Genomic DNA, 16,266 nt, shown 5'->3' on the forward strand with positions numbered 1-16,266 from the left:
CAGTCCATAAATTTTCTTTATTTATAAAATCTCATGCAATAAGACATATCACTTTATTGAATGGCCATTTCACTTCACAACTTGGCATAAATTTATTTTAAACACTGTAGAAATGCTAGTTGAATAACATTTTTATATATTAAGATGAGACTATACAAATTCATCAGTAGGGTAAGACCACTAGTGACATAAGCTATAGCCTCTAAGATTCCAGATCTTCCTGCAATTTTTTTTTTTTTTTTTGAGATAGAGTCTCACTCTGTCCCCCAGGCTGGAGTGCAGTGGCGCAATCTCAGCTCACTGCAACCTCCGCCTCTGGGTTCAAGCGATTTTCCTGCCTCAGCCTCCCAAGCAGCTGGAACCACAGGTGTGTGCCACCACACCCAGCTAATTTTTGTATTTTTAGTAGAGATGGGGTTTCCAGATTGGCCAGGTTGGTCTGGAACTCCTGACCTCATGATCCACCTGCCTCAGCCTCCCAAAGTGCTGGGATTACAGGTGTGAGCCACCGCACCTGGCCTTCTTTCTATTTTTATGTGCAGTTATCAATTCCCATGTAAAGATTGTTATGGATTATATACAAGTCAAGTAAAAATAAAATTTGTGTATATATTAGTGTTCTATTCATAATTCTACTAAAATAGTAGTTGATGTCTTGTGAACATACTCAGTAAAATTGAATCCTTAATCTTAAATGTGAAGATATGAAATTTAAATATATTTGTAGGCTTTTAAACATTTTTGTTTATTGATTTACCAGTCTCAGGGATCCTTTTTGGGTGAGGTGATGGGGATAACATCATCACATGAAATATACTTTTAGAAATGCCGATCTGCTAACATTCAGGAGAACTGTTGTTTTTAGGATGTGCTTTTGGAAAATAGGCACTTGGAGTTAATAATTGAAGCCATGAGAATGAACAATGTCTCTAAGGAAGAGAGTTGAGGTTTAAGCCTCACATTGTGAGGTAGCTGGAGAACAAGCACTCAACAGAATAGGCAGAATGGTAGCATGTTAGGGATACTGAGGAGAAATGATTTCAAGATGAAAGCAATGGGTGGTATCCGATGCCACCAATAAGGCAAGAAGAATGTGCATTGGAAAGAGAGGCTACTGAATTTGTGGCTTGAGGTGACTTGTGGCTTATGAAAGGCTATTGGAGAAGAGTGGTAGGAACATGTTACATAGCCCAGGTATACCATGGTTCAGTGTTGGCGATTTGTTACATGTAATTGGGTTCCTGCTGTTCATTTCTGGGGTGATTTAGGTCAATAACCTAAATTAGTGGTAGTGGAGGGAAGAAAATAGTTGTGGTTGAATTTTGTCTCTACTGGTAAGTGATAATGATATAAGATATTTGTACATTCAACTTTCTTTTTTTTTTACACCAGTGCCACTGCTTTACATTAGTGTGGACCATGGAAACCTCTGTGGATTCTATAGGAGGTCATCTCTTCTTAATAAACTGCCTGCTTTGCTGATGACCTTAGTATAGTCCAGTGATTCTCAAAGTGTGGTCCCTGAACCAGCAGCATCAGCATCACCTGGGAATGTTAAAAATGCAAATGCTTGGACCTCAGTGCAGACCTACTAAATCAGAAACTCTGGGTGGAGGGCCCAGCAATCTGTGGTCTAACAAGCTCTCCAGGTGATTCTGTTGCTCAACTTTAAAAACCATGGTATAGTAATTTATGTTATAAATATTTAAATAGCCTCAGCTGCAGACCACGAGGAATTTTTTTTTTCATTTGTTGAGCTATGTACAGCCCTGGATATGGCGCCTTGCAGTTGAACCCTAGTTGAAAGATAGTTTTGAAGGTAAAGGAATTCTTTTGGGAGAGCACTGTTTTACACAACCATGCTGGGCAACAGCTAGTAGTCAGTTCCTAGCTCTGCCCCAGGTTAATGCTCAAGCATCTTCCTGCCAATAAAACTATTGGTCTCTCTTGGGGGAAAGAAACAGACTCCCCAGTGAGGAAGAAATAGGGCTGTGATTTTTAAAATGTCTCATTTCGTGTTTTAAACTTGAAATAGAAAAATTGAAAAACAGCATGAAAAAGCATAGATAGTACTCATTTCTGAAACTGTGAATATCTCAGAACCATCTGTTAATAGACCAAGGGTGAAAATGAACTATAAATTCAAATAAAAGTTCCAAAAGAAAGATACAAAACTTAGATTTTTGAAAAATAGCAAACCATATTGAATAAATAGTAAAGGCTGAGCAATCTGAAGTCATCTGATCTCCTCAAGAACATTGACAAATCCTGCGCAACTGAGCCGTGCTCAGGACACACCACTTTAAAATTGGTATTAGTTGAGAATCTGGCTCTGCTATGGTCCTTACTAGGTTAGGGGAGGTTGCTAATACCATATGAAAATCTATATTTTCATAATTATTTTGTTAGGGTGATGAAGGCAAGAAAGGGAGCAAAGGAAATCAAGGACAGAGGGGACTTCCAGGGCCCGAAGGACCAAAGGTATGTTTCTTGTATTCTGACTTATGCTTTGAGGAGTTTGTATTTGTGTCTGGTTTCCACTGAAAATTGGATTCCTTGTTTCCTTCCCAACAAGTACAAAACAAAAACCCCCAAATAAAAAACATATAGAAAACATACTATTCCCAGACCACAACAGAATGGAATAGATTGCATAAAATATGTAATACTCATAGAAATACTTATGTTTCTAATTTGTCTGTCAGTCCTCTCTAGTAACAACCAAATATTCAGAAGTTGGGATAAAATTGAGACCATAGGAGATATCAGTTCTTCATAATCTTGCTTTGCTAAACAACCCAAAAGCCTGAGAGTGAGAGGCAGCACAGTGATGATGAAGGCTCTTCTTTGGAAGGCTGATTGCATCCTGCTGTGCCATGAACCTCTTGGAGCAAGTCGCTTCAATTATAGAAAGAAGACAATGATATGTTCTATTTCACAGGGTTGTTGTGAAGACTAAAAGAGTTAATAAAGCACTTAGCACATTTCCTGGTATATAGTAAGTGTTGAATACATCGAATTATTCAGAGAAAAAAATCAATATGGTGAAATGGAAAGTAGGGGATCTATGTACTGGTAAATTGTTGATAACAGGGTGCTGAGGAAGAAGCGAAGGGGATTGTGAGGCGAGCTATTAACTATGTGTCCTGGCTTAGCCTCAGAGACCCACTATTAAGGTCATTTGAATGTGTCAGGAAACAGAAACTGCAAACCTAAGAGAGTTTATGTCTCTAGAAAGATACTAATTGTGAGAAAGAGACAAGGAGTATATTTTAGGACCAGATGATTAAAAAGCACATTTTTAAAAAATGGTGCTGACAAGATCAGATACAAAACAAAACATCACCTGTACACCAGTGACTCTTAAAACTTCAGTGTCCATTCAGTGTCCATCGGTATCACCTGGGGATGATTACAAATCCAGATTTCTTGTTACCATCCTCAACTCTCTGGATTCAGTAGGTGAGTGAGCCCAGGAATCTGTGCTTCTCAAGCAAATGCCCTGTGCTGCAGGGAGTTCAAGAAGCACATTATGAGAAGTGCCACTATGTAACGGATGTGTTGTATTAGTGTTAATAACAGATTAGTCTTTATGTCCTAGTTACTCTATTTCAAAGTGAATGTTTTTCGTGTTTTGAAATAAAGCTGTTTTTAAAGATGAAGGTGAAGAATTGCCATGTGGTAAAGCATAATCACCCCTTAATACAGGGCCTTTAAGACCTGTATTTTAATACTCTCCATGATACTTTTCATAGTATAAAAGTAATTGACCCCTTTTTTTGAAAAAAGAAGTAAAATTAAATCTAGAGACATAATTTTGCTTTTCCTTTGGTTTTAGTGGAGAATTTTAACAGGTTCATGTTCTGTTCCTTTGTCAGAGGCTTGGATGGGGGGTTTTATGTGTTTCCCAATTCTTGTCATGTCCTGTGCCATTCCCTTCCAAGTTTGGATTTAAGGACTGGCACATACATGCCTTGGCAAGAACTGGGTCTCAGTGGGCCAGTGTGCTCAGCTTGTTGGTTGTATTGGCTAATCAATACAGCGGGAGGCTTCAGCTCTGAAGATGAACACGGCCCCGGGCAGGAGTCATCACTGGTGAATCTGACTGATGGAGTCCCTGCTGGAGGAAGCAGGATGACTGAATAGGAAGCTCATGCAATTGAATTTTCAGAGGACATGAGTCCGATGGAGGCAGGATTAGTCAGCAGTCTGAGAACCTAGAGGGTCATGTTTAGACATAGCATAGAAATAGCTCATTCTCCACGACTCATCTCCACAGTGTTTTTTGTTTGTTTGTTTTGGTAAAGGTCCAGAGAGTAAATATTTTAGGTCCTGTGGCCCAAGAGGCAAAATGGAAGATATTATGTAGTTACTTGTATAATGACCACTTGAAAATGTGAAAGCCATTCATAGCTCAAGGCTGTACAAAACAAGGGGGTGGGCTGGATTTGGCCCACCTACTGTAGAGAAGTAGTTTCCAAACTCTTTTGATTATAAACCCCTCCAGTAAAATTTTGATCACATGCCACAGATTTTTAATTTTTTAATTGTAATTTTATTTATAAGCTATCATACTAATATGTTATGAATTTATGTAAATAATTGAAATTTTAATAGATGAGATGAAAATATAGAGACAAGTTGTAATATTTTCTTTATATCCCAGTGGGTCATTTGGAACACCTTGTGGTGTGTGGTGACAATTGCTCTGGAATGGTGTTCTTCACCAGGGGTGCTTCATAAAATTTCATAATCCTGGGCCCCAACCTCTAGAGCTATTGAATCAGAATCTCTGGAGTTTGAACCCAGAACTGTGCATTACCAAACTTTCCTGATAATTCCTCTGCTCTCTAAACTCTGAGAATCACTTGTCTAGATCCAGATGGAACAGAAGAATTACCTGTTGCTCCAGATTGAGTCTTTGAGACTCTAAATATTAGACATCTCCCCCACTACATGTTTAAAATTTTCTATTAAAAATGTCATTTTTCAAAATCATAGGGGTTCTTTTTTTTTGAGACAGCGTTTTGCTCTGTTGCTCAGGCTGGAGTGCAGTGGTGCGATCTCAGCTCACTGCAACCTGTGCGTCCAGGGTTTGAGTGATTCTCCTGCCTCAGCCTCTTGAGCAGCTGGGATTACAGGCACGCGCCACCATGTCCGGCTAATTTCGGCTATTTTTTTTTTGGTATTTTTAGTAGCGATGGGGTTTTGCCATGTTGGCCAGGCTGGCCTCAAAACTCCTGACCTCAAGCGATCCGCTAGCCTCGGCCTCCCAAAGTGCTGGGATTACAGGTGTGAGCCACCACGCCCAGCCCATAGGGGTTCTACTTCTTAAAAAGGATGTGAGATAACATAGAAGGGAAGACTATTATACCTTTGGTCATTAAAATAAAACAACAAAGAAAAAACAGTTATAACCTAGAAGTATACCCTAAAACATTTGCTGAAGATAATTGCTATATTGAAAAAAAAAATTCTCTTTGAGCTTCCCAGCATACAACACAAAAGGGAAGCACCATGAATTGCATAATTTTTATTAGCTAATAAGAGGATGCACAAGACATAAAATGTTCCTAACATTCAGTGATTAATTGAACATAGTTATTTAAAAGCACTGAAATCTTACTAGTCAATAACTTTAGCAGTGGTTTACAAAAGATGCTCAAATTATTGTCACATTGGTTTTTGAAACAGAGGTCATAATATAATTTAAAAATCTGCAGACATTTCTATACTTTTCTTAATATTGTCTCTATATGTGCTTTCTCTGCTTGAAATGTAGTGAGCATTTTGCTCTTTTTAAGGGTGAACCGGGCATTATGGGCCCTTTTGGAATGCCTGGAACATCAATTCCTGGACCACCTGGGCCAAAGGTATGTGTTCTTGGGGATTATTTTCTTTTTCTTGACCCTTTGGCAGTTGGAGAAAAAAAATCATGGTATCAGTGAACTAGAATTTTAGTTTTGGAAGAGCCTTAGAAATGATTCAGTTTAACTCTGAAACTTCACAGATAAGCAAACTACAGCCAGCAGCAGAGTTAGGACTAGAAACCAGATTTTGTGCTCTTGGTCCCAAGCTTGTCACTTTACCCTTCATTACGTCTTCCAAATCCTAAACCCTAATGCAGGTAAGAATTTAGAACATTTATTCAGAAGAATCTACCAGGATTTATAATTGAAGAGTTTAGCAGAAGAGATATCCACTCAGGTTGGTTGATCGGTTTATTTTTTGAGACAGAGTTTCACTCTTTCCCCTAGGCTGGAGTGCAGTGGTGCGATCTTGGCTCACTGCAACCTCCACTTCTTGAGCTCAAGTGATTCTCCTGCCTCAGCCACCCAAATAGCTGGGATTACAGATGTGCCACCATGCCTGGCTAATTTTTGTACTTTTAGTAGAGATGGGGTTTTGCCATGTTGGCCAGGCTCATCTCGAACTCATGGATTCAAGTGACCCGCCTGCCTTGGCCTCCCAAAGTGTTGGAATTATAGGTGTGAGCCACTGTGCCTGGCCTTCACTCAATTTTAAGAGCATTCTCAGCCGTTCTTAAAGTCTAAATATTTGAGTCTGAATTGCCACATATTATTTCAATGGACTTTCTCCCAACAGCAGTAATAGTCTTTACTGACAGGTGTTATTTACTTAGGATTTGAAATTCCCCTCAAATATGTTTGAAGAATATACTATCTCAAGGTCTGAGATGGACAGATTAAGCTCTTTACAGAGTGGCCAATGGTTTTTTTTGCTATGTGTGCTTGTGATTTCTCACACAACTGTAGCCTGTGAAATGTTATTTGAAATGTACAGGGAGATAGAGGGGGACCTGGGATACCTGGATTTAAAGGAGAACCTGGACTTTCTATTCGAGGACCAAAGGTATGCTTTATTCATGTTCTTTTTTTTTTCTGTATCTGAAATAAACAAAGGTAGATTTAATGCATAAGTTGATTTTTCTACGTGTGAGTTTTCTACACTGATGAACTAAAATGTAAGAATATAGCTATTCCCTTTTATTAAAAAAACACAAGCAATCGCGTAGTTTATTTTTCATACTTGTGGGGAAAAGTAGCTCTTATGGTTAAATTTTTGCTGATTAAACAATTGTTTGAAAATGCTCTTTTGCAATGTCTGTGATACAAGGCATTAAATGGCCTCTGGCCTCTTCATTTACATATTAGTGGCCGAAGTATCTATTCTGCAAAACATGTCCAAAAAAGCGTGTGTGCTTGGAAGCTTTGCTGAATAAAAATTTCCTTCTTTATTTATCCTTTTGAGTTATTTCGAAGGGAAAGACAAATAATTAAGAAGAAACCAGGTTTCCGTAATCATATCTGGTTTTTCATGGCAACGAAGCACCATTTTTCCTCCTCACACTATACCCAGCACCACAGCAAAATTTAGCATGTATAGCATTCCTAGGTGTCAACCAGCATATCTCTGTTTATGAGGACAAGCTTCAGGGCCCCATCATTAGCACTTTTAAAATCAATAGCATGTTGTTACGTAGCTTTGAAACTTGCTTATATTCTCCCATACTAAGTTGTCTTATCTAGATAAAAGGGTTCAAGTACTAAACTGATGACCTTCAAAGTTAAAAGAAGAAAACATGGAGTCATTTTTTTTAAATAAAATATGATGCAAAACCTGTTGTATAAAACTGACATAAATTGGAGTGGTTCTTTTTAAAGGTAAAGGGAGAATCTTGAGCCTTCCCTGTTCTTATTGCTTTAACAGTCCTCCCTGCTAGAGTGACAGCTGCCCTAGTTTGCCCGGGATTGAAGGGGTTCCTGGAACGCATGACTTTCAGGGCTAAAACTGGGAAAATCTTGGGCAAACTTGGACGAATTGTTCATCTACTTCCCCCAGATCCCAAGGTAACCCAAACTATGTAGACCACTCTCTTTAGAAACACAAGCTATATAGACAGCTCATGAAGACAATAGCAAATTTTCTAATGTGAAAACTACAGATATGACCTTGATCAATTATATTTGCATGACAATTTTGATAGATTGAAGCTGTGTATTCACAATCCATGATTTATACATCTCTCTCTACTTATACTTCTGTTTGCAATAGGAATACAATCCAATTAAATGTGCTGCTAGAGTTTATAGGCCCCACCTGTTTTCTGTTGATGATTATTAGGCATTATAGGTGATGGTATTTAAAGATACTTGCCTTTTCACCCAATCATTTTGCCACTGCCCTGGACTCTAATGATACTCTTTCTGTCATTCTTCCCTAATTCATTAGTTTTTCAGTTCGGGGAGGGTCATACACACCTGTGAATGTCTGACAGAAGTTTTAGCACATTAATTTCATTTTGTGTAATACTTCAGGCGTCTCCCAGATGCCCCCTAAAGCTGATTTCAAAATACTAGGTTTCCATTTTTGCCCTAATTTCTATTGAATGGGAGAAACACTTTGAAGTAAATAACTTTGTAGGACATTTCCTTGAATCCAGTACAGAAAAGCCAAGTGGCAAAATTCCATCTTTAAAAATATGGTAAGGAGTCCAAAATAAAAACTTGCTCCTCCTCTTGCTCCTTGATATTTCCTATTAATAATAGAAGTAACAAGCTACCTGAGATTTTTGCAGGAGCAAGGACAAAGATCTCTATGAAAAGGATGTTTGTACACTGTGAGTGTTTTCATGGTTTTCCCCTCCACTGTGGTGTCAGACGTTAAACAAGAGCAGCTGCTGATAATTTGTTCTAAGTTTGGACCGTAGAAGTAAAAATGGAAAAGTAAATTTTGATTCCAATTTTCTTTTTCTTTTAACTCAACCAGGGAGCAGTTACTGCTTTAGTTTGTTGTTGGCCCTCTCCTTGTGTAAATATGGAGATAAGTGGAAAACTTATTTTGGGACAAGTTTCATATGCAAATGTTTAGAGCTTCATCCTTAAATGTAATTGGAATAGCATAAAAAATTGGTTCTGAGAAGTGACCAGTTCCCTGTAGTTGGAATACACCAAAATTTACCTATCCTGAAGACCATGGGCTTCCTTTCTCTCATTCAACGTTAAAAAATCACCTTGAGTTTTTGTTGGTGATGAATAGTAGGTTAAATTTTTATAAGTGGCCACATATTTCCTAAAGATGATCATTCTTAAGAAGGTTAACCACATAAAAGCAGCCGTTTAGATTTAAAAGGAAATAACAGCTGTTGCATTCGTGGTTTTTAAAATAAAGTTTCTGATTGCTTAAAGAGTATATAAAAAATTTTCCCCTGTTCCCAGTCAATTATTCATTTATCGGAGTATAGTTGAGAATAGTTTTTGAGAGTTGGACTTTGGGCAGTATTTTCACTTGGAATAATGGCAATTTGATATCCGAGTTTGCTTGCATATAAGGAAAATTCTTAAGAGTCCTGCTACTTTCTTTCTCCATTCTTGGAAAACAAAGGTCTGCCTGTTGTTAGAGTTTCCTCCCAATATAAAGAAAAACGATAAATATTTTAAAACATGAGCAGCTCTTTATCAAAACAAGGGCTGCATATTGACAAGGGCTGTTGTAAGAGTCATCAACCAGCAACAGATCAGTGGAATGTGTTGTAAAAAGAAGTATTACAAGTTTTACAAGTTTTAAATATAAGTGTAATGGACTTGTAGGTAATCTTTTTTGTTTTTTTGTTTGTTTGTTTTTTTTGTTTTTTAAATGAGACAGAGCCTCACTCTGTCACCCAGGCTGGAGTGCAGTGGTGTGATCTCTTCTCACTGCAGCCTCAGCTTCCTGGATTCAAGCAATTCTCCTGCCTCAGCCTCTTGAGTAGCTGGGATTACAGGCACCCGCCACCATGCCCAGCTAATTTTTGTATTTTTAGTAGAGACAGGGTTTCACCATGTTGGCCAGGCTGGTCTTGAACTCCTGACCTAGTGATCCACCCGCTTCAGCTTCCCAAAGCGCTGGGATTACAGGCATGAGCCACCACACCCGGCCACTTGTAGGTAATCTTCTAAAAGATCTTTCTTAATTTTTTTCTCTCCCCCCGTTTTACTTTAGTCAGAAATTTTCTGATTTCTGTTTGTGAGACAGTTATAAGTCTTAGAAAACTCTGTTGTCTAAAGGACAATAATCACCCCTCCCTGCTCTTTCTGTAGGAGACTAAGGGCTGCTACTAAAAGTTTTTGATGCCTAAGGTCATCACTGTAAAACAATATTTACAACTTTTTCCTAGGTCTCAAGATATGAATCACAAACTCTATCTCTTCATAACTTGTTTTTGAAAAATTAATGTGTTTTTATTTTCATCTGGGTTTATTTATTCCCTGTATAATTTGGGCCCCATTAATAAGGCAATAGATTTAATGCAACAATAGGAAACTGTAGTTATCCCACACTCAAAATTTTGCTATGTATTCTTTTCTACTCTTTTCACATTGTGCTTAATAAATTTTCTTTTTTATACTTCTTCTTGATTTATGATGCACTAAGAATTTATAATTTTAAGAATTAAAATATTAGCAATAAGTCATTTTCTAACTCCTGGGTTAGAAATCGACCATTGACATATTGAGTTGGTGTTATGCTTAAGTTTAACCAGGCGTTTTATAGTTGAGTCTCATGATATCACTGATGTTGGAATTTACCCAGGGTGTCCAAGGCCCTCAGGGACCAGTGGGTGCTCCAGGACTCAAAGGTGATGGCTATCCTGGTGTGCCTGTAAGTGGAACATTTTTTTTCTTCCCTCCCTCCCTCCTTTTTGAGTGTTGCATACTACAAGGATGCTCACTCCCTCCCTTACTGTGTCATCTCAGGGACCTCGTGGATTACCAGGACCCCCTGGGCCGATGGGTTTACGTGGAGTGGGAGACACTGGAGCAAAGGTAAGACTTTAAAGTAGGCAACGTACTAGCTTCTAAGAGTGCACCTATAGGTAGGTGACTTTGGTAAAGATACGATTTTTTATCAACTAGAAGAGTAGAGGTGTCTGAAATAGTTGATGAAGTTATTTGCCCTTACCTATAGACTTCCTGGGGAACTAATCTGAACATGTAGACTAACTTTATGGTTTGGGTCCTCCTTCTCTGATAGCAACTCGCATTCCTTTGCTGCTTCCTCTTCTTATACTAAGATCAGGGTTCAAGTCGGAGATCTCCTCTCTCCTCTAGCCATACTCTTTCCCTAGATACTCTCGTCCAGCCCCATGACTTTAACCACTGTCCACACACTGATGACTTCGAAATACCTATCTTTTCTCCCTTAAAATCTGGTTTCATGTATCTAATTTCCTACTATGTATCCTCTCTTGGGCTTCTCACAAACATCTCTAATTTAAAATAATCCACAATAAGATCCTTGATTTTTGCCCCATAACCCTGCAAATGGCTCTCCCATGCTCAAGCCAGAAGGATTAAGCATCATCCTTTGTCCCTTCCTTTCCCTCTCCTACCTCCACGCCTAGTCCTTTGGTAAATCCTGTCAATGCTACTGCCAAAATATATCTCAACTCTGGCTCCTTTTTTCTTTCTGCTTCTGCCAGACAGACTATGTCATCTCTTACGTGGGCTGTAAAAATAGCCTCTTCATTGGTCTTCCCTGTTCCACCTCTGTCTTCCAATAACTTAGCAGGAACAGTGGTCTTTTAAAACCATAAATCAGAGCATATACCATTCCTTCCTAGAAACACCCTGGTGGCTTCTCTTTCAGACTTTGAACACTTCCCATGGCCTTGAAGATCCTTCATGCCCCGACCGCAGCTTCTGTCATTTCTCCCTGGCTGCCGACATTCAGCCAAAATGGCCTGCCCTACTTCAGCTCATTCCTGCATCAGGGACTTGCCAGGATGGCTGATTATTAAAAGCTTAGCTCAAATCTCACCTCCCCGACCACCCATACAGAAAGCATTACTACCCCAACCCCTCTGTATGTTTTCCATGTAGCGTGTATCACTTTCTGAGATCATCTTGCTCATTTATTCCTCTGCATATTCCATGAGAGTGAAGGTTTTCCTGGAGACAGCCTTCTTGCTTTGTTCCCTTCTAACTTCATGTCACCAGAACTAACTGTACCATTCAGTAGGAGCTCTGCAACCTGTTCAATGAATGGAAAATGAATCAATGATCAATATTACCCTAAAGGGAGAATTTTTCCTTTGAAATATATCTACTTACTTAGTTTTTTAAATGTTTCCAGGTCATTAGAGAGAAAAGATATTGTATGTGCTTAATGACAACTTCTCCCCTTGGTTTTTGCCCCTGCCACAAAATTTAGAAGTGCCTCTTTGCCCTCTCCCAGGTAGGATAAAAGATTGGAGACCCATGGCACTAAATTTCATCTTTAAAAGGGAATCTTGATAGCTGCTTCATCTGTGCTTCTGGGGGTAATGGTGAGAGTCCAATGAGGATGTATCTGGAAGTGCTGTGTACACTGTACAGACAGGACAAACCCGAGGTGCTTCGATGAAGGATCTGGCTTGGTCTGACTGCGGACTACATCAGATTCTTGAATAAGCCTCAACTGTATCAATAAACTGCACCAAATTTGGGTACTGATGTATTCTTTTTTCTTTAAGGCATAGCACCTGTCAAAATCCTAAAATAAAAAAAATAGAGAAATTCAATAGGTAAACCTCATATTTTATGCTGTGAGTGAAACAATGGTAAAAACTTGTATATTGAATATTTAGGGAAGTATAAGCTTATTTCTATGTAAAATAAGACATGAAATAAAATATGTTAAATATATACTAGAATGCATGTATTCCAATGGAAACAGATGATCATTTACATTTTCACAGAGTAGATTAAAAATTTTTTATATAACTACACATGATGTTATATTATACGATTATGTTACTGCTTTACATTGAGCAATAATAATAAAGACAGGCACTTAGGCACAGATAAAGAACATTTAAAAAACTAGCCAGGTGTGGTGGCTCATGCCTGTAATCCCAGCACTTTGGGAGGCTGAGGTGGGCAGATCACCTGAGGTCAGGAATTTGAGACCAGCCTGGCCAACATGGTGAAACCCCATCTCTACTAAAAATACAAAAATTAGCTGGGCGTGGTGGTGCACGCCTATAATCCCAGCTACTCAGGAGGATGAGGCAGGAGAATTGCTTGAACCCGGGAGGCGGAGGTTGCAGTGAGCTGAGATTGCACCACTGCACTCCAGCCTGGGCGACAGAGCAAAACTCCATTTCAAAAAAAAAAGAACATAAAAAACCCAATTCTTATGCATATTTCACTGTGTCAGATTATCTAAGATACAGACTAAAACATTTACTAAATGATTGCATATGCCATTTTCCTCCAAAAGTCCCCTGTATTTGCCTTCATCTGCATTTTAGGGGGAAAAAGGTAAGAAACAAAGTGTTCAAAACTTCTTCTTGCCTATTGTTTTTTTGAAATGGCTAACATGCTGCCAGAAGATGTATCTTAAGTGAAACTCCCATTGTGTGTGTGAGCCCACATGGGAGGCTGAGTGGAAGCAGCAGTCCGTGGTTTGCTTCCAGCTATAGGCAGAGCCCAGGGAGGGGAGCACTAGGTAGGACCTACCTGTCTGCATGCCTCCCTCTCAGGTGCTTTTCCTTCCTTCCATTGCTTCTTGTCTCTTCCCATGGAAATTGTGTTGTTCAGAATTTTTCTAGCCCTGGAAGGAGATGTTAGGAGGGTGAGCTGGTCTTAGAATCAAGGGAACTTGGATCATAAACTTGGAAATAAAGGAAAGTCTAAAAGAAAATACCAGCTTTTAAATAACTTTAAAAATCATCTCTCCTTTTTTATAGAGGCCTCAAAATCTCTGTGGCCTTTTTTTCTGAAGAAAATTTCTGGAAACACACACACATACACACACACCACACACACACACAGAGCACAGAGAGAGAGAGAGAGTGTGTGTATGTGTGTGTGTGTGTGAGAGAGAGAGAGAGAGAGAGAGAGAGAGAGAGAGAGAGATTCATAGACAGAAACTGGCAAAGAAAGGAAGATAATTCCAGTTAACTTTGCCCTTCTTGCTTGGTAAAGTACGGGAAATTCTGAAAATACCAAAAATTGTCCACGGCAGCAGAAGCACAGGACCAAAATGTGTGCAAAATTTCTCCCCTTTTGAGTTAAAGTGACAGAGAAACTGTATATATGTGTGTGTGGTAGTATACCCATATGGATCCTGATATGTTTTTCATTTAAGCTTTGTGTAGTCGCCTTAAAATTGTGGCCTTAAAGCATTAACTTACAAAACAAATGTGTTTTGAAATGAGGAAACCATTAAGGTTGACAATGAATTTATGGTGGGTTTTGGTGCTGTTTAGTTAAGGTCACATGTGTTTAGCATATGACATAGACATTAAACTCAAAGCTTCTGGGTTTCAAAACATATAAAAAGCAGTCCCTGACATCTAGCACCCTTGTGGTTCTCCATGGCTTTTTTGCAAGTGGAAAAATTCCCTGCAACATCAGTGGTTATTGTCCTTCTAGATACAATTACCTTGAATTTAATTCAAATTTGGCAAGACCTTCTGAGATATTTCCAAAATTCTTATAAAAACTACAACTTTGAAGGAGAGAGGAGATACAGATTTTAAACTCACCTTTGAAACATGCTGGGAAGAGGAACGGATAATTTGGTTTCTTGCTAAATGGGAAGTGCTCATCCAGTGTCCTCACTCCTGGATCCAATCTCCTGGCTTGTTGGTGGGGAAACCAAGCTCCAAGCCCCACCCATCACTGCCTGCTTTTCTTCACTGGAGCCTTAGATATTAAGAGCACTTCTTGTGATTTGAGGGCAAACATGCCATACATCTCATTTCTCTTCGAGGAGCTACAGATAACTCTGTTCCTGTGTTTTCACCCCCAAAGCTTTGTAAGGTACATGTAGCATGAGGGCTGATTTCCTGATGTCTCTGATATAAGAGTTTATTTCTGGCCTCACAGAAAAGGAATATAAGAGGTGGCTCTCCTGAGTTCACTAAGGGCAGGTACAGCCTACCATGCCCGTCTCTTAGCTTTTTTCAGGCCCTCTCAGGGAGCTGGATCATCACAGAAAAAGCTATGACCCTCTCCAAAGCCTTAGAGTGGTTGAACTTAGCCTAATCTTTGCATAGAGGAGATCTAACCTGGATTTGGGGTTAGGACCTCTTAACCATCAAGTTGTTGGCATAAGTCTGTTGGCAGAAAAGACTTGTTGAATTGTTGTTATTACAGGTATAATGACTATTATCATTGTCATGATTATGTATTACCTAAATATTTCCAGAATATTATGACATTTTTAACAGTCCTCCTGTTTTATAGATTAAGAAATGAAGAACCAGAAGGTTGAGCAACTTGCCTTTTTACAATAGAAACATTTGTGATACTATATTTGTTTTGTATATGAGAGGGGCTATGGATATGGATGAATGAATGAAAAACTAAATGGATGAATAAATCAGAGCAGAAAGCATGACTTACTCTGATCCACAGATGCTCAGTCTCCTATGCTGTCCATCTTCTATCTAGGCACTGTTTTGTGTGCAGTTGGATTGTTTCTCCTTTCAGCCTAGCTTTTCTGTTGTCAAAACTTAAATTATATAAACATTAAAGAGAAGCATAAACCCCAAACCCGAAAGAGTTAAATATTTTTCAGTAACTTTAAATGTTTGAGTATTGTAAATACATGCTTTATTTGACAAAAGTGACCCATAGCCATAAAAAGCAAGTCTATGTGGAATTCCACTGAGTATCATTATTCTAAAAATGTTCCCAGCATCTGAATTGCCCCTCTGTTCTCTGCAATGGCTCACATATGTACACTCCACCAACAGGCATTGGTGGAACAGAGGACCGATTCACACAGAGATGCATTAGGAATGTGTGAATTCCATTGGCAGACATAGACTGGACAAGGAACTCCATTTTTGAACCGTGCCCAACAAGGAGGGCTGGCCTAGGATACAGACAATAATGAAGTTAAGGGCATGTAATTCCAAAGTGGACTTGAGGAAAGCCACCTCCCTGTAATATGACGGCAAAATTGCTTCAGCCTGGACAATCAGCCCAAAACAGAACTAATTAAAGCCAGAGCCATACAAAGTTTAGATGCTAGGCAGTTTGACCCAGAGGTTTCAGAAAGGGTCATATCCAAGACCAGGAAAAGGTGACTTTTCAAGGTTACTCCCCAATGCAGTTATATGCCTGATCTCTAAAATCTGAGCTGCACTCTAGTCCACCTCATGACTTTCAATATTGCTTTCATCTCTCCGTGCTGTTTTCCTAGCTTTGTATTTCTCTTCTTATGAGTATGTACGTACTTTTCCTTCAGCCCTGGAGACACATGGTAAAT

General features: G+C 39.0%; 1 protein-coding gene across 1 annotated transcript in view; it reads left to right on the forward strand.

Annotated features, from left to right (window-relative positions):
* The window catches only part of COL28A1 (collagen type XXVIII alpha 1 chain), a 182,326-nt gene that overhangs the window by 95,989 nt on the left and 70,071 nt on the right, over nucleotides 1-16,266 (forward strand). Inside the window, exons 21-25 of the mRNA XM_032753457.1 lie at nucleotides 2,410-2,481; nucleotides 5,805-5,873; nucleotides 6,805-6,873; nucleotides 10,594-10,662; nucleotides 10,758-10,826. Of these exons, the coding sequence (XP_032609348.1) occupies nucleotides 2,410-2,481; nucleotides 5,805-5,873; nucleotides 6,805-6,873; nucleotides 10,594-10,662; nucleotides 10,758-10,826 (348 nt within the window). The remainder of the gene's footprint in view (nucleotides 1-2,409; nucleotides 2,482-5,804; nucleotides 5,874-6,804; nucleotides 6,874-10,593; nucleotides 10,663-10,757; nucleotides 10,827-16,266) is intronic.

The sequence above is a fragment of the Hylobates moloch genome, unplaced genomic scaffold (assembly GCF_009828535.3).
Source record: "Hylobates moloch isolate HMO894 unplaced genomic scaffold, HMol_V3 SCAFFOLD_1, whole genome shotgun sequence".
NCBI classification, from domain to species: Eukaryota; Metazoa; Chordata; class Mammalia; order Primates; family Hylobatidae; genus Hylobates; species Hylobates moloch.